Here is an 18,323-nt window from a genome sequence, read left to right as displayed (position 1 = left end):
CTCTCTCCTCGCTCTCGCTCTCCTCCCTCCCTCCCTCCCCTCCCCAGTGTTTATGCCTCCTAACGTGTACCAACTCTTGTGTTACAGCCTGATCAGATTCGGAGTCTGGTTCAAAAGGATCGCACAGCGTTCTTCACCAATGGCGTGAGGATGGGCCCCTACAAGTATATGGTGACCAATGACCGGATGTTTGATGAGAATGCTCGAACCCTTGTTTTAAGCCGTAAGACGTCGAATGATGAATCCATTTTCACGGTTGTCGGCAAATCTCAAAAAGGTTAGTTCTAAACTGGCGGGTTCTTTTTGCCAATGCCCCGGGACGTTGGGCACTTTCTTGTGGCTCACTACTTACAAGTGTAACTTCATTTGCTGAATTGTAATGCACTGCAAACTTTTAAAAGAAACTTCACTCGATTGGTCTAATGTGGGGAGGTTACTCGAATGTGTTATTGGGGACAGGGTAGCAAATATGAGCCGATGAGGGAACCAGCATGGATTTGTAATGGGTAGGTCATGTCTAAGGAACCTAGTTGAATTTTTGGAGGAGGTCACTAACGTGGTGGACAAAGAACTGTCTGTGGCTGTTACTGAATGCCCCTGGAAGCTCATATAAACAAGGTTCCACATAAGAGACTATTGGGATAAATGGAAGCACATGTAATTGGACTTCAGCCTATTGGCTTGGGATGGGAATTGGTTAGGAGGTAGGAGATAGTCGGGAATGGCTTGGATGAAGGAATAGAGAGAGCCGTCTATCCAAGTTTGCTGATGACACCAAGTTTAGGAGGCACAGTAATTTGTGCAGGTGGGAGCAGAAAGTTGGAAAGGGATCTTTGTAGATTTTGTCTAAATTGAGTTGATGGGCCTGGAGTTTAGATGATCGCAATGTGGGGGGGGGGGGGGGGGGGGGGGGGGCTGCTAAGGTTTTTATTTCCCTTGGCTGGAGAGTCTAGAACCAGGGGTCACAGTCTCAGGATAAAGGGTCGGCCATTTAGGACTGAAATGAGGAGGAATTTTTTGACTCCGAAGGTGGTGAATGTTTGGAATTCTCCACCTGAAAAGGCTGTGGATGCTGAGTCGTTGAGTATATTCAAGGCTGAGATAGATATATTGGACTCGCGGGGGATCGGGCGGGAAAGTGGAGTTGAGGTCGAAGATCAGCCGTGATCTCATTGAATGGCGGAGCAGGCTCGAGGGGCTGTAAGGCCTACTCCTCCTAATTCTGATCTTGAGTGGTCAAAACTGTGGCAGATGGAGTTCAGTGTGAGGTCATCCACTTGGCACCTTTTAAATACATTTTTTAAAAAACCCAACCCAGAGTATTTTCTAAATGGTGAGCACCTCAGGCTGGATATATTGGACGGGGGGGTGGGGTGCAGTGCAAATTCACCCTGATGAGACCGGGACTAAAAGGGGGTTAATTACAAGGATAGATTGCACAGAGGAGTTGTGTATTTCCTCGAATATAGAAGATCAAAGGGTGATCTAAGCAGTAGGCCATTTAATAGTGTAGATGAACAAAGGGACCCTGGAGTGCTTTTCCACAGATCCCTGAAAGTAGCAGGCCAGGTGGATAAGGTGGTTAAGAAGGCATACGGAATGCTTGCCTTTATTGGCCGAGGCATAGAATATAAGAGCAGGGAGGTTATGCTCAAATTGTATAATACTTTGGTTAGGCCACAGCTGGAGTACTGCGTGCAGTTCTGGTCGCCATATTATAGGAAGGACGTGATTGCACTAGAGAGGGTGCAGAGGAGATTTACTAGGATGCTGCCTGGAATGGAGAATTTTAGTTATGAGGACAGATTGGATAGGCTGGGTTTGATCTCATTGGAACAGAGGAGGTTGAGAGGAGACCTCATCGAGGTGTACAAAATATTGAGGGGCCTGGACATAGTGGATAGTAAGGGTCTATTTCCATTGGTGGAGGGAGCTATTATGAGGAAGCATAGTTTTAAGATGGTTGGTGGAAGGTTTAGAGGGGATTTGAGGAGGGGCCTCTTTACGCAGAGGGTTGTGGGGATCTGGAACTTGCTGCCTGGAAGAGTGGTGGATGCAGAAACCCTCACCACTTTTAAGAGATGGTTGGATGGGCACTTAAAGTGTAGTAACCTGCAGGGTTACGGACCTAGAGCTGGTAATTGGGATTAGACTGGATGACCTTTTGTTGGACGGTGCAGATATAATGGTAAGTACTGCAGAGAATAGAATATGGCCAGGGTGATCGCCTGGATGGGTCGGAGAGGAATTTTCCCAGATTTTTTTTTCTCCCTAAATTGGCCTGGGTTTTTATTTGGTTTCTGCCTCTCCCAGGAGATCACATGGCTCCGGTTGGGATGTTTTTAGTATAAGGAGTGTTGCAGTGGTGTGTGGCGGACTGGTTGGGCTGGGTGCTTTTTGCCTTTCCGTCATTGTTCATGGGGCTACTGACCGAGGGCCGTACGGCTCTTTGTCGGCCGGCGTGGACACGATGGGCCGAAATGGCCTCCTTCTGCGCTGTAAATTTCTATGTTCTAATCAAAGTGTCTAAGATGATTAAAGTAGTTGATTGGGTGTCTGGGGGTGGGGGGGGGGTGGGGTTCAGGACCTGGGGGTGTTACTTTAAATTTAGATCAGGCCGTTCAGGGTAATGTCAGGAAGCACTTCTTCACACACAGGGCAGTGGAATCTGGAACTCTCTTCTTCCCCCGCCCCCCCACCCACCAAAGAGCTGTTGAGGCTGGGGGTCAATTGGAAACTGAGGTTTTGGGCGGGCGGGCGGGGGGGTGGGGTGGGGGTGCTAGTGTTTTTGGGGCGCGGTAGAAGAGAGGATAGGGTTCCTACTTCTGATTTCTCTCTGTTCTAATCCGATGTACGTGCTCCCATACGAATCAATGAGCCTCACTTTGCTTAGCTTGCGATCGCTGCCTCCGATCACTTCAGCTGTGTATGGGGGGCGGGTGGAAGGGCGGCGGGCAGGGAAGCTGATATCTGTGACTCGACGATCTTTGGAGGAACATTCTAGAAGTCTGTTACAGCTCCTTTATTGCTGAATACCTAAAGTACATAAGTCTCCTTTTCTTTCCAATGCTTTGTGTGTGGTGTATTTGGACTTTCAAAAGGCTTTTGACAAGGTCTCACACAAGAGATTAGTGTGCAAAATTAAAGCGCGTGGTATTGGGGGTAATGTATTGACGTGGATAGAGAACTGGTTGGCAGACAGAAAGCAAAGAGTGGGAATAAACGGGTCCTTTACAGAATGGCAGGCAGTGACTAGTGGGGTGCCGCAGGGCTCAATGCTGGGAGCCCAGCTATTTACAATATACATCAATGATTTGGATGAAGGAATTGAGTGTAATATCTCCAAGTTTGCAGATGACCTATGCTGGGTGGCAGTATGAGCTGTGAGGAGGATGCTAAGAGGCTGCAGGGTGACTTGGACAGGTTAGCTGAATGGGCAAATTACATGGCAGATGCAGTATAAATGTGGATAAGTGTGAGGTTGTCCACTTTGGTGACAAAAACAGGAAGGCAGATTATTATCTGAATGGTGACAGATTAGTAAAAAGGGAGGTGCAACAAGATCTAGGTGTCTTGGTACATTGGTCATTGAAGGTTGACATGCAGGTACAGCAGTGGTGAAGAAAGCAAATGGCATGCTGGCCTTCATAGCGAGAGGATTTGAGTATAGGAGCAGGGGGGTCTTACTGCCGTTCTACAGGACCTTGATGAGACCACACCTTGAGTATTGTGTGCAGTTTTGCTCTCCTAATCTGAGGAAGGATATGCTTACTATTGAGGGAGTGCAGCGAAGGTTCACCAGACTGATTCCTGGGATGGCAGGACTGACCTATATGAAGAAAGACTGGATCGACTAGGCTTATATTCACTGGAATTTAGAAGAATGAGAGGGGATCTCATAGAAACATATAAAATTCTGACGGGACTGGACAGGTTAGATGCAGGAAGAATGTTGGGGAAGTCCAGAACCAGGGGTCAGTGTCTAAGGCTAAGGGGTAAGCCATATAGGACTGAGATGAGGAGAAACTTTTTCACCCAGAGAGTGGTGAACCTGTGGAATTCTCTACCACAAAGTTGTTGAGGCCAGTTCATTGGATATATTCAAGAGGGAGTTAGATGTGGCCCTTATGGCTAAAGGGATCAAGGGGTATGGAGAGAAGGCGGGAGTGGGGTACTGAAGTTGCATGATCAGCCATGATCATATTGAATGGCCCGCTCCTGCACCTATTTTCTATGCTTTGTGTTAAATGCACTGCCCAGGCAGCTCCGAGCAGTACTATCTTGCCTGGGTTAAGGAGAGGGGGAAAAGTTGGCCAGTTTTTCCTGCTCCACATTTCCAGTTGGGGAGAGGTTTCTGTCTGGGCACTGGCCACTGGTGCAGTGGGATGGGAGGCTGGGTTGCACTTTTGACAGCCGGGGGTACTTTACCACATTCCTCTGAGGAAATGTGACTCCTCTGGTACAGTACCACGCTAATGGCATACTGAATTACAGTATGCAGGCTAGTGCAAGTTGCATGTTGTGTGCTTTCATCTGTTATTGGAAAGCAAATCAAATGTCAATACCCAAGTCAGATATCCAGGCTAAAGCTTCTAATGTAATAGCGTGAAGAACAAGGAGGCCTCGGGAGCAGGTGTAATCGCCGCTGAATGGTGCAAATCTATGAACTCATTTCTCTTATTTGGAAGGAGGAGAGCATGCCAGAGGATCTTGGATGCTGTAATCGTAACCATTTTCAAGAAAGGTGACCAGTCTGATTGTGGTAATTACAGAGGTGTTTTCCTGCTGTCTGCCACAGGAAAAGTCATCAAGAATCCTCCTCAATCACTTCCTCCCAGAGTCGCAATGTGGATTCTGCCCACTAAGGGGCACAATGCACATGGTCTTCACCGCGCGTCAAATTCAATAAAATGCAGGGAGTAGCACCAGCCTCACAAAAGGCCTTTGGCACTCAACCGGGAGGAGTTATGGAGTGTCCTCCTCAAATTCGGCTGCCCTCAAACGTTTGTCACGATCCTCCACCTGCTCCACGATGGCATGCAAGCTGTGATCCTGACCAACGGATCCACCACAGACCCAATACATGTGTGGACCGGGTCGAGCAAGGCTGTGTCATTGCACCAATGCTCTTCTCTATCTTCCTCCATCTCGCTCTCAAATAAGCTCCCCACTGGAGTGGAGCGAATCTACAGAACAAACAGGAAACTGTTCAACCTCCGTCGCCTGCAGTCCAGATCCAAGGTCGTCCCGTCCTCGGTCACTGAATTACAGTATGCAGGCAACACTTGCATTTGTGCACACTGAGATCGAACTCCAAACCATCAACACCTTCACCGAGGCATACGAGAGTATGGGCCTTACACTAAACATCCATAAGACAAAGGTTCTACTAACCTGCCCTCGCCACACAGTACTGCCCCCCCCCCCCCCCCCCCCCCCGATTATCAAGATCCATGACGAGGCCTTGGACAAGGTGGACCATTTTCCATACCTCGGGAGCCTACTATCAGCAAGGGCAGATACCAACATCGCCTTCAGTGTACCAGTGCAGCCTTCAGTCGCCTGGAGAAAAGGGTGTTTGAAGACACCCTCAAAGCCTCCTTGGAAAAAGTGCAAAATCCCCACCGACACCTGGGAATCCCTGGCTCAAGACCGCTCGAAGTGGAGGAGGAGCATCCGGGAAGGTGCCGAACACCTGGAGTCTCTCCGCCGGGAGCACGTGGAAGCCAAGCTGCAGGAGTGGACAGCAACCCAAGCCGCCACCCACCCGTCTGTCCAACTACCGTCTCTCCCACCTGTGACATTAGACCCATCAGTCACTTGAGAACTCGTATTGGTTGAAAGCAAGTCATCCTCAACTCCGAGGGACTGCCTACTGCCTAAGAGGAGATCAGCATGGATATCTTGTAGGCTGGCTGTAAATTCCCTCTTAGGGCAGTACTCCAGGGTCTGATTAGGAGCTCCACAGTCACATGATGGGGATGCTTTAAACTTCCACCGATGGAGAAGGTGGCAGCATCGACGATGACCAGTTCTGAGGCAGTTTGTGAGGAAGGTTTGATCCTTCAAGTTGTACTGTGGGGTCCTCTATGGAATCCATTCCGAATGTCACAATTCTTCCAAGTATTTTGCCATCGGTCATCGAGGCTGAGGGGAGATTGCTGAAGGGCTTCGGCGACGATCCAAAATGGCCGCCTAGATTTGAGCCGGGCTGGTGATGGGTTGTTCAAGTCGGCCTGGATCGGCATTTCTTGGCTGGTGTAGCGGTTGTATTCTCCGGAGACTGCATATTCGCACCGTAGGTGTAGTGGTGCGATGTTTGCAAGCATGGGCAGCCAAGGTGTTCGTGTTGATTTAAAGCGTACCGGTGATAATTCTCATAGAACTCAGCTGGACATCAACAGATTTGACCTGCGGACTGGATAGCCATGCCGGAGAGCAGTACTCCGCTGTAGAATACACCAGGGCGAGTGCTGTCGTACGGAGGGTTTGAGCGTCTGCTCCCCATGTGGATCCGGCCAGTTTCTGGATCAAGTTGACCATACTCTTCTTGGTTCCTTCCCAAGGTTCTGGAGATGTTGTCTATATGACTGGGTGCGATCGAGCATGACTCCTAAACGGGGATTTTTGGCATGGTTTACCTCTGCCGCAAAAGGAGACTTTCAAAGCTTGGTTTGCTTGATGGGCATCGAGGTGACGGTCTTTTGTGGCTTTGGCCGGAGTCGGCATCGGCGGAAGTAGGCCTCTGTCCTCTGTAAATCACTGGTCAGGGTCTCTGTTCTGAATGCCAGTGAGGGCGATGGTGGCTCTGGAGTTCAACCAGAGCCAAATCCATGGCACCATAGGTGGCTCAGCTGCACAGCGGGAGAGGAAGAAGAATGGAAGAGCTATAGTGGTAGGGGATTGAATAGTCCGAGGAGCAGTCAGGCGTTTCTGTGGCCACAGACGTGACTCCAGGATGGTATGTTGCCAGAGTCAAGGATGCCACTGAGTGGCTGCAGGGCATTCTGGGGGAGAGGGTGAACAGCCAGAGGTCATGGTCCATATCGGGACCAATGACATCGGTGGAAAGAGGGCTGAGGTGCTATAGGCAGAGTTTAGGGAGCTAGGAGAGAGATTTTAAAAAGCGGGACCTCAAATGTAGTAATCTCCGGATTACTCCTGGTGCCATGAGCTAGTGAGTACAGAAATAGGAGGATAGAGCAGATGAATATGTGGCTGGAGATGGTGCAGGCGGGAGGGCTTTAGTTTCCTGAGGCATTGGGACCGCTTCTAGGGGAAATGGAACCTGTACAAGCCGAACGGGTTTCACCTCCACAGAGCCGGGACCAATATCCTTGCGTGTTTGCTAGTGCTGTTGGGGAGGGTTTAACCTAGCTTGCCAGGGGGATAGGAACCTGAAAATAGATTCCATAGGGAGGGGAGTAAAGCTGGAATTAGAAAGCAAAAATAGTGAATTTGAAGGAGAGGGGAAACGAGCAGGAAAAAAAGGGTTTTTAAAAAAACAAAAAAAAATTTAAAGGCACTTTGTCTAAATGCATGTAGCATTCATAACAAAATAGATGAGTTGATGGCACAAATAGATACAAATGGGTATGATCTGATTGACATCAGAGACGGTTGCAAGATGACCAGGACTGGAAATTAAATATTCAGGGGTATTTGACAATCTGACAGGATAGACAAAGGAAAAAGAGGTGGGGTAGCTCTATTGATAAAGGATGGAATCACTGAGATAGCGAGCAACTATATTGGCTCAAATGATCAGGATGTAACAGTTTGGTGGAGATAAGGAATAATAAGGAGAAATAGTCACTGGACGTAGTCTATAGGCTCCCAAATAGTAGCAACTCTGTTGGTCGGAGTATAAACCAGGAAATAGTGGGGGCTTGTAAAAAGGGAACAGCAATAATCATAGGTGATTTTAACCTCCATATTGATTGGACAAATCAAATTGGTCAGGGTAATCTTGAGGAGGAGTTCATAGAGTGCATAAGGGATGGGTTTGTTGAGCAGTATGTAACGGAACCAACCAGGGGGCAGGCTATCTTGGATCTGGTCCTGTGTAATGACAGGATTAATAAACAATCTCCTAGTAAAGGATCCCCTTGGAATGAGTGATCATAGCATGGTTGAATTTCAAATTCAGATGGAGATTGAGAAAGTTGGATCTCAAACCAGCATGCTAAGCTTAAATAAAGGAGACCGAGGGCAGAGTTGGCTTAAAGTGGACTGGGAAAATAGATTTAAAGTGTAGGACAGTTGATGAACAGTGGCGTACATTTAAGGAGATATTTCAACTCGAGAAAAATATATTGCAGTGAGGAGGAAAGGGCGTAAGATAGCCATCCGTGGCTAACTAAAGAAATAAAGGACAGTATCCAATTTAAAAACAAGGGCATACAATGTGGCCAAAACTAGTGGGTGGACAGAAGATTGGGAAACTTGTAAAAGCCAGCAAGGAATGACTTTTTAAAAAAAAAAATGATTGATAGGGAAGATAGACTATGATAGACAGTTGTCCCACCTGTGACAGGGACTGTGGCTCTCGTATTGGACTGCTCAGCCACCTAAGGACTCATTCTACGAGTGGAAGCAAGTCTTCCTCGATTCTGAGGGACTGCCGATGATGATTAGACTATGAAAGAAAACTAGCGCAAAATATAAAAACGGATAGCAAGAGTTTCTATAGATATATAAAAATGAAGTGGCTAATGTAAATGTTGGTCCCTCCGAGGATGAGAGCATGGAATTAGTAATGGGGAACATGGAGATGGCAGAAACTCTGAACAAATATTTTGTATCAGTCTTTACGCTAGAGGACACCGGCCATATCCCAAGGGGCTATGGGGGGGAGGAACTTAACATAGAAAATAGGTGCAGGAGTAGGCCATTCGACCCTTCGAGGCTGCACCACAATTCAATAAGACTATCGCTGATCACTTCAGTACCCCTTTCCTGCTTTCTCTCCATACCCCTTGATCCCTTTAGCCATCAGAGCCATATCTAACTCCCTCTTGAATATATCTAACAAACTGGCCTCAACAACTCTCTGCGGTAGAGAATTCCACAGGTTAACAACTCTGAGTGAAGAAGTTTCTCCTCATCTCTGTCCTAAATGGCTTACCCCTTATCCTTAGACTGTGTCCCCTGGTTCTGGACTTCCCCAACATTGGGAACATTCTTCCTGCATCTAACCTGTCCAGTCCCGTCAGAATTTTATATGTTTCTGAGATCCCCTCTCATCCTTCTAAACTCCAGTGAATACAGACCCAGTTGATCCAGTCTCTCCTCATATGTCAGTCCTGCCATCCCGGGAATCAGTCTGGTGAACCTTCGCTGCACTCTCTCAATAGCAAGAATGTCCTTCCTCAGATTAGGAGATCAAAACTGAACACAATATTCCAGATGAGGCCTCACCAAGGCCCTGTACAACTGCAGTAAGACCTTCCTGCTCCTATACTCAAATCCCCTAGCTATGAAGGCCAACATGCCATTTGCTGCCTTCACCGTCTGCTGTACCTGCATGCCAACCTTCAATGACTGATCTACCATGACACCCAGGTCTCGTTGCACCTCCCTTTTCCTAATCTGCCGTCATTCAGATAATCTGCCTTCGTGATTTTGCCACCAAAGTGGATAACCTCACATTTATCCACATTATACTGCATCTGCCATGCATTTGCCCACTCAACCTAACTTGTCCAAGTCACTCTGCAGCCTCTTAGCATCCTCCTCACAGCTCACACTGCCACCCAGCTTAGTGTAATCTGCAAACTTGGAGATATTACACTTAATTCCTTCATCTAAATCATTGATGTATATTGTAAATAGCTGGGGTCCCAGCACTGAGCCCTGCGGCACCCCACTAGTCACTGCTTGCCATTCTGAAAAGGACATGTTTATCCCGACTCTCTGCTTCCTGTCTGCCAAGCAGTTCTCTATACACATCAATACATTACCCCCCAATACCACGTGCTTTATTTTTGCGCACAATCTCTTGTGTTGGAACCTTGTCAGAAGCCTTTTGAAAGTCCAAATACACCACATCCACTGGTTCTTCCCTGTCCACTCTATTAGTTACATCCTCTCAAAATTCTAGAAGATTTGTCAAGCATGATTTCCCTTTCATAAATCCATGCTGACTTGGACCGATCCTGTCACTGCTTTCCAAATGCGTTGCTATTTCATCTTTAATAATTGATTCCAACATTTTCCCCACTACTGATATCAGGCTAACTGGTCTATAATTACCCGCTTTCTCTCTCCCTCCCTTTTTTTAAAAAGTGATGTTACATTAGCTATCCTCCAGTCCATAGGAACTTATCCAGAGTCGAAAGACTGTTGGAAAATGATCACCATTGCATCCACTATTTCTAGGGCCACTTCCTTAAGTACTCTGGGATGCAGACTATCAGGCCCCGGGGATTTATCGGCCTTCAATCCCATCAATTTTTCTAACACAATTTTCCACCTAATAAGGATATCCTTCAGTTCCTCCTTCTCACTAGACCCTCTGTCCCCTAGTATTTCTGGAAGGTTATTTGTGTCTTCCTTTGTGAAGACAGAACCAAAGTATATGTTCAATTGGTCTGCCATTTCTTTGTTCCCCATTATAAATTCACCTGAATCTGACTGCAAGGGACCGACCTTTGTCTTCACCGATCTTTTTGTCTTCACATATCTTTAGAAGCTTTTGCAGTCAGTGTTTATGTTCCCTGCAAGCTTACACTCATGCTCTATTTTCCCCCTCCTAATTAAACTTTGTCCTCCTCTGCTGAATTCCAAATTTCTCCCAGTCCCCAGGTTTGTTGCTTTTTCTGGCCAATTTATATGCCTCATCCTTGGATTTAACACTATCCCTAATTTCCCTTGTTAGCCACGGTTGAGCCACCTTCCCTGTTTTATTTTTCCTCCAGACAGGGATGTACAATTGTTGAAGTTCATCCATGTATCTTTAAATGTTTGCCATTACCTATCCACCGTCAACCCTTTAAGTATCATTCGCCAGTATATTCTAGCCAATTCACATCTCATACCATTGAAGTTACCTTTCCCTAAGTTCAGGACCCTTGTCACACTCCATCTTAATAAAGAATTCTACCATATTATGGTCACTCTTCCCAAGGGGCCTCGCACAACAAAATTGCTAATTAATACTTTCTCATTACCGATCACCCAGTCTAGGATGGCCAGCCCTCTCGTTGGTTCCTTGACATATTGGTCTAGAAAACCATCTCTAATACACTCCAGGAAATCCTTCTCCACTGTGGGCCAACCAAATTGGTTGCAATAATCAACATTTAGATTAAAGTCGCCCATGATAACTGCTGTACCCTTATTGCATGCATCCCTAATTTCTTGTTTGATGCTGTCCCCAACCTCACTACTACTGTTTGGTCTGTACACAACTCCCACCAGCGTTTTCTGCATTTAGGGTTCGGGTTAGTATTCTGCAGCTCCGCACATACCGATTTCACATCATCCAAGCTAATGTCCTTTCTTACTCTTGCATTAATTCTCCTCGTTAACCAGCAATGCTACCCCACCTCCTTTTCCTTTCTGTCTATCCTTCCTGAATGTTGAATACCCCTGAATGTTGAATTCCTAGCCTTGGTCACCCTGGAGCCATGTCTCCGTAATGCCAATTATATCATTCGTTAATAGCTGCCTGTGCAGTTAATTCGTCCACCTTATTCTGAATACTCCTCACATTGAGGCACAGAGCCTTCAGGCTTGTCTTTTTAACATACTTTGCCCCTTTAGAATTTTGCTGTAATGTGGTCCTTTTTGATTTTTGCTTTGGGTTTCTCTGCCCTCCACTTTTACTTGCTTTCTTTTGCTTCTGTCCCCATCCTTGCATAGGTTCCCATCCCCCTGCTGTATTAGTTTAACCCCTCCCCAACAGCAGTAGTAAACACTTCCCCTTGGAGATTCACAATCACTAAGGAGATGGTACTCAGTAAGATAATGGGACTAAAGGTGCATAAGTCCCCTAGACATGATGGCTTGCATCCTAGGGTCTTAAGAGAAGTAGTGGCAGGGATAGTGGATGCATTGGTTGTAATTTACCAAAATTCTCTGGATTCTGGGGAGGTCCCAGCATATTGGAAAACTGCAAATGTAATGCCCCTTTTTAAAAAAAGGAGGTAGACAAAAAGCAGGAAACTATAGGCCAGTTAGCCTAACATCTGTGGTTGGGAAAATGTTGGAGTCCATCATTATTAAAGAAGCAGTAGCAGGACATTTGAAAAAGCATAATTCGGTCAGGCAGATTCTGAGAGGATGTAACGAACAAGGTGGATAAAGGGGAACCAGTAGATGTGGTGTATTTGGACTTCCAGAAGGCATTTGACAAGGTGCCACGTAAAAGGTTACTACACAAGATAAAAGATCATGGAGTTGAGGGTAATATATTAGCATGGATAGAGGATTGTTTTCTGTTTGTTAGCCAGAATTTGGATAAATGGTTCATTCTCGGGTTGGCAAATAGTAACTAGTGGGGTGCCGCAGGGTTCAGTGCTGGGACCCCAGCTATTTGCAATCTATATTAACAACTTGGAAGAAGGGACCGAGTGTAATGTAGCCATGTTTGCTGATGATACAAAGATGGGAGGAAAAGCAATGTGTGAGGAGGACACACAAAATCTGCAAAAGGACATAGACAGGCTAAGTGAGTGGGCAAAAATTTAGCAGATGGAGTATAATGTTGGAAAGTATGAGGTCATGTACTTTGGCAGAAAAAAAATCAAAGAGCAAGTTATTATTTAAATGGAGTAAGATTGCAAAGTGCTGCAGTACAGTGGGACCTGGGGGTACTTGTGCATAAAACACACAAGGTTAGTATGCAGGTACAGCAAGTGATCAGGAAGGCAAATGGTATCTTGGCCTTTATTGCAAAGGGGATGGAGTATAAAAGCAGGGAAGTCTTGCTACAGTTATACAGGGTATTGGTGAGGCCATACCTGGAATACTGCGTGCTCTTTTGGTTTCTCTATATTTACGAAAGGATATACTTGCTTTTGGAGGTAGTTCAGAAAAGGTTCACTAGGTTGATTCTGGAGATGGGGGGGAAATGTTGAGGAGGTTGGGCCTCTACTCATTGGAATTCAGAAGAATGAGAGGTGATCTTATTGAAACGTGTAAGATTGAGGGGGCTTGACAAGGTGATGGGGGAGACTAGAACTAGGGGACATAATCTTAGAATAAGGGGCTGCCCATTTAAAATTGATGAGGAGAAATTTCTTCTGAGGGTTGTGAATCTGTGGAATTCACTGCCTCAGAGAGCTGTGGAAGCTGGGACATTGAATAAATTTAAGACAGAGATAGACAGCTTCTTAACTGTTAAGGGGTTATGGGGTGCGGGCAGGGAAGTGGACCCGAGTCCATTATCGGATCAGCCATGATCGTATTAAATGACGAGAGCAGGCTCAAGGGACTGTATGGCCTACTCTTCTCTTTATCTTGTGACCCTTGGTGATGGACAGATTCGTGTTGTGGATGTCAGTGTACACACTGAAGCGTGGATTGCTAAGCATAGAGTTGAGACGGTGGATCGTTGTTTGCAGGGTAAAATGGTGGAGAGCTTGAAAAGCATTCTCTGCTTCCATACTGTGTCACACGCCACTGACTGTCCATGAGTGCTGCGGCGGACTTGAGCTGGCGCTGGAAGCCTGCTTCGATGTGCGTTGTTACAGCTACCACTTGGTCGTAGCAGTTACAGCCGCTCGGGAAGCCCGCTTGCTCCTTAGGGAGGGTTGGACCGATGATGATGATGATGGGGTGGGGGGGCTAGTCTGAGGAGTAGCAGCCTCTCCAGCACTTTCTAACCAGTGCAAGGTAAGGATCGGCTGGTAGCTGGAGGCCTCATTAATCTTGTCTGTCTTCTCTCAGTCCTACTTATAGCGGAGGGCATAACAAGCACCAAGGCAACGCTGTTCATGGACCAGATATTCAAAAATGTTTCGCACTTGGTCAATAATGGAACCTGAAGCTCACTGAGGGCGGATCCCATTTGGATAGCGAGCCTGTTGCTGTTGCTGGATCGCTGTTGCTTCAAGGAGACTGAAGACACTGCTTTATATCTCCCACCAGCTTGCCTGCTGCAATGACACACTATTGTACTATTGATGCCTTTTGTGATGAAATTAAAACCGTGATTATCTGCACCAACATGTTGTCTCATTGTGCGCTGTGGCCCCGCCCCCTTCACATTCGCTCCTGTCGCGCATGCGTGGTACGATTTACGCGGAAGCCGGATGTGCGGCACATGGAGCTAGAGCTGCTCCCAGGGGACTTTGGGTTCCCGCCAGAACTTGTGCCCACAGAATGGCTGAGATTATCTACACACACATTTCACCCACCTTCTGCCAGAGGGGACATTGGAGGGAGGGGAGATTTGGGGGGGGGGGGGGGGTAGATTTGGGGGGGGGGAGAAAGGAAAGAAGGGTGCGGAGGGGGAGAGAACAGAATATAAGAAGCAAGAGAAGGCATTTGGCCCCTTGAGCCTACCCTGCCATTCAACAAAATCGTGGCTGGTGATCTTGGCCCCCACTCCACTTCTCTGCCCGATAAGGGGTTATAGGGAGCAGGCAGGGAAATGGACCTGAGCCCATGATATGATCGTATTAAATGGAGGAGCAGGCTTGAGGGGCCGTATGGCCTACACCTGCTCCTAATTATGTTCTTGTGCCTGCTCCCCATAACCCTCGACTCCCTTATTCAATGATCTCTATCTCCACCATAAATATATTCATCATCCAGCCACCAGAGCTCACGGGTAGAGAATTCCAAAGATTCATGACCCTCTGAGAAAAAATTCATCTGTTTTAAATGGGCGACCCCTTATTCTGAAACAATGCCCTCTAGTTCTAGATTCCCCCACGAGGGGAAACATCCTCTCTGCATCTACCCTATCCAGCCCCCTCAGAATCTTATTGAAACGTATAAGATCACCCCTCACTTCTAAACTCCAATGAATATAGGCCCATCCTGCTTAACCTTCATAAGATAACCCCTTCACCTCAGGAATCAACCTCGTGAACCTTCTCTGAACTGCCTCCAATGCATGTATATCCCTCCCAAAACTGTATGCAGTACTCCAGGTGTGGTCTCGCCTGTACAGTTGTAGCAAGACTTCCCTGCTTTTATACTCCATCCCCTTGCAATAAAGGTCAACATTCCATTTTGCCTTCCTGATTACTTGCTGTACCTGCAAGCTAACTTTGTGTGTTTCATGCACAAGGATCCCCAGGTCCATCTGCACTGCAGCACTTTGGCAGGAAAACTCAAAAAAAAAGAGCAAATTATTTAAATGGAGAGATTGCAAAGTGGATAACCTTACACTTGCCTGCATTATACTCCATTTGCCAAATTTTTGCCCACTCACTTAGCCTCTCTTATATCTCTTTGCAGATTCTTTGTGTCCTTCTCACAATTTGCTTTCCCACCCATTTTTGTATCATCAGCAAACTTGGCTACATTACACTTGGTCCCTTCATCCAAGTCATTAATATAGATTGTAAATAGTTGAGGCCCCAGCACCGATCCCAGTGGTATCCCAATAGTTACTGTTTGTCAACTGGAAAATGATCCATTTATCCCGACTCTCTTTTCTGTTGGTATGGATAGAGAATTGGCTAACTAATATATTACTCCCAACCCTGTGAGCTCTTGTGCAATAACCTTTTATATAGCAGCTAATTGAATGCCTTCTGTAAATCCAAATACACCACATCCACTGGTTTGCCCCTGATCCACCCTGCTTGTTACGTCCTCAAAGAACTTAAGCAAATTTGTCTCACATGATTTCCCTTTCATAAAACCATGCTGACTCAACTTGACTATTTTGCTTTTCCAAATGTCCTGATACTGCTTCCTTAATAATGGACTCCAGCATTTTCCCAACGACTGATGTTGGGCTAACTGGTCTATAGTTTCCTGTTTTCTGTCTCCTTTTTTAAATAGGGGCATTATATTTGCGGTTTTCCAATCCGCTGGGACCTCCAGAATCCAGGGAATTTTGGTAGATTACAACCAATGCATCCACCATCTCTGCAGCCACCTAGGATGCAGGCAATCGGGTCAGGGGACTTGTCTACCTTTAGTCCCATTACTTTTACCGAGAACTTTTTCTTTAGTGATGGTGATTGTTTTAAGTGCCACTCACCTCTCCTCTCCCCCCCCCCCCCCCCCCCCTCATATGATTATCTATTATTGGGATGTTTTTAGTGTTGTTGGGGTAAAAAGACTTTTCTTCATGGGGGATTTCCTGAAATAAGGAATTGACACCAGCCTTTATAACGACCACGGAATCAATCAGACGAAACCTTGGATTCACTTTACGATCTTTATTAAGCATATGCAGGGGAAGCATCACAGTCTTAGCCACCTAAGACAGGACCTTCCCCGAGTGATGGTTTCACACACAGTTATACAGTTTCCGAGGGGCGATGTCCTCGTGTACAATCATCTACGACCACCGGTTGGCCTACAACTAAGCAGTGGAGCTACATTGATTTGTTAACCCTGATCAGACTGGCTGCTGAGTGGTTTTGCAGCATCTCCCCATAGCATGTGGAGCCGACCTCAGTCTATTGGAATGTGTTGTTCTACAATTTTAACCTTGCTTTGGCTTTTCCAGCTTGGTCTGCAGTTTTAGAGATAAGCACACAAGCATGAGCTGAGCCCTTTAACCTGATTTAATACCATACCCTTATTTTGGTCTTAAGTATACTTTTTACTCCGTTACAGTGACTTCTACCATGAAGACTGATACAAAATATTTGTTCAAAGTCTCTGCCAATTCCCTGTTATTAATTCCCCAGTCTCATCCTCTAAGGGACCAATGTTTACTTTAGTTACTCTTCCTTTTTATATACCTGTAGAAGCTCTTACTATATTTTTCTTTTTCTTGCTAGTTTACTCTCATAATACATCTTCTCTGTCTTTATTATTGTTATAATTTGCTGGTTTAAAAAAAAATTCCCAATCCTCTGGCCTCCCTAATCTTGGCAATATTGTATGCCATTATTTTCCATTTGATACCATCCGTTACTTCCTCAGCCATGTCTGGTTCTCCCTTCTCTTAAAGTTTTCCTTCTCAGTGGAATATATTTTTGTTGATAGTTATGAAATATCTCCTTTAATGTCTGCCACTGCTTATCAACTGTCTTAACCTATTCTCCCAGTCCACTTTAGCCAACTCTGCCTTCATACATTTTGTAATCGCCTTTATTTAAGGTCAGGACACTGGTTTGAGACCCAAGTTCCTCAACCCTCCAACTGAATTTGAAATTCAACCATGCTATGATCACTCTTTCCTAGAGAATCCTTTACATACGGGATACTTTCCTTCATTAGCAGAGGCATAAAATGTAAGAGCAGGGAGGTTATGCTTGAAGTGTACAAAACACTAGTTAAGCCACAGCTAGAGTAATACGTACAATTCTGGTCACCACATTTACAGGAACAATGCAATTGCACTGGAGAGGGTAGAGGAGATTTAGCAGGATGTTGCCCGGACTGGAGAATTTTAGCTATGAGGAAAGATTGGATAGGCTGGGATTGTTTTCTTTGGAACAGAGGAGGCTGAGAGGAGACCTTATTGAGGTGTATAAAATTATGAGGGGCCTAGATAGAGTGGATAGGAAGGACCTATTTCCCTTGGCAAAGGGGTCAACAACCAGGGCACGGATTTAAAGTAATTGGGGGGAGGGGGGGGGGAGGTTTAGAGGGGATTTGAGGGGAAATTTCTTCACCCAGAGGGTGGTGGGGGTCTGGAACTCACTGCCTGAAAGGGTGGTAGAGGCAGAAACCCTCACCACATTAAAAAAAATATTTGGGTATACACTTGGAAGTGCCGTAACCTGCAGGGCTATGGAGCAAGAGCTGGAAAGTGGGATTAGGCCGGATAGCAGCTTGAATGAGTCGAGTGGCATCCAAAAAAAAATTACAGGGAACATTGAGAGTAGGAGTAGGCCACACGGCCTTCTAGCTGGGGGTAGAGGTCGCGGGTTTGGGAGGTGCTGCCGAAGAAGCCTTGGTGAGTTGCTGCAGTGCCTCTTGTAGATGGTACACACTGCAGCCAGGGGGCGCTGGTGGTGGAGGGATTGAGTGTTGAAAATGATGGATGGGGTGCCAATCAAACCGTCTGCTTTGTCCTGGATGTTGGTGGTGCTGCATTTATCCAGGCAAGTGGAGAGTGTACCCTGGACCTGACAGCTTGCATCCTAGGGTCAAAAGAAGTAGTGGCAGGGATAGTGGATGCATTGGTTGTAATTTACCAAAATTCCCTGGATTCTGTGAGATGCCAGTAGATTGGA

The 18,323-nt window shown here is 46.3% G+C and overlaps 1 protein-coding gene across 1 annotated transcript in view; it reads left to right on the top strand.

Annotated features, from left to right (window-relative positions):
- LOC139233010 (profilin-1-like) overlaps window positions 1-14,168 on the top strand; it is a 22,203-nt gene extending 8,035 nt beyond the window's left edge. The window contains exons 2-3 of the mRNA XM_070863517.1: window positions 88-277; window positions 13,894-14,168. Of these exons, the coding sequence (XP_070719618.1) occupies window positions 88-277; window positions 13,894-13,991 (288 nt within the window). The 3' untranslated portion in view covers window positions 13,992-14,168. The remainder of the gene's footprint in view (window positions 1-87; window positions 278-13,893) is intronic.
- Window positions 14,169-18,323: the final 4,155 nt, after the last annotated feature.

This window comes from Pristiophorus japonicus, chromosome 20 (genome assembly GCF_044704955.1).
Source record: "Pristiophorus japonicus isolate sPriJap1 chromosome 20, sPriJap1.hap1, whole genome shotgun sequence".
In the NCBI taxonomy this organism is placed as follows: domain Eukaryota; kingdom Metazoa; phylum Chordata; class Chondrichthyes; family Pristiophoridae; genus Pristiophorus; species Pristiophorus japonicus.
Note: the sequence above shows the minus strand (reverse complement) of the source record. Positions and strands in the feature narration are given on the sequence as shown.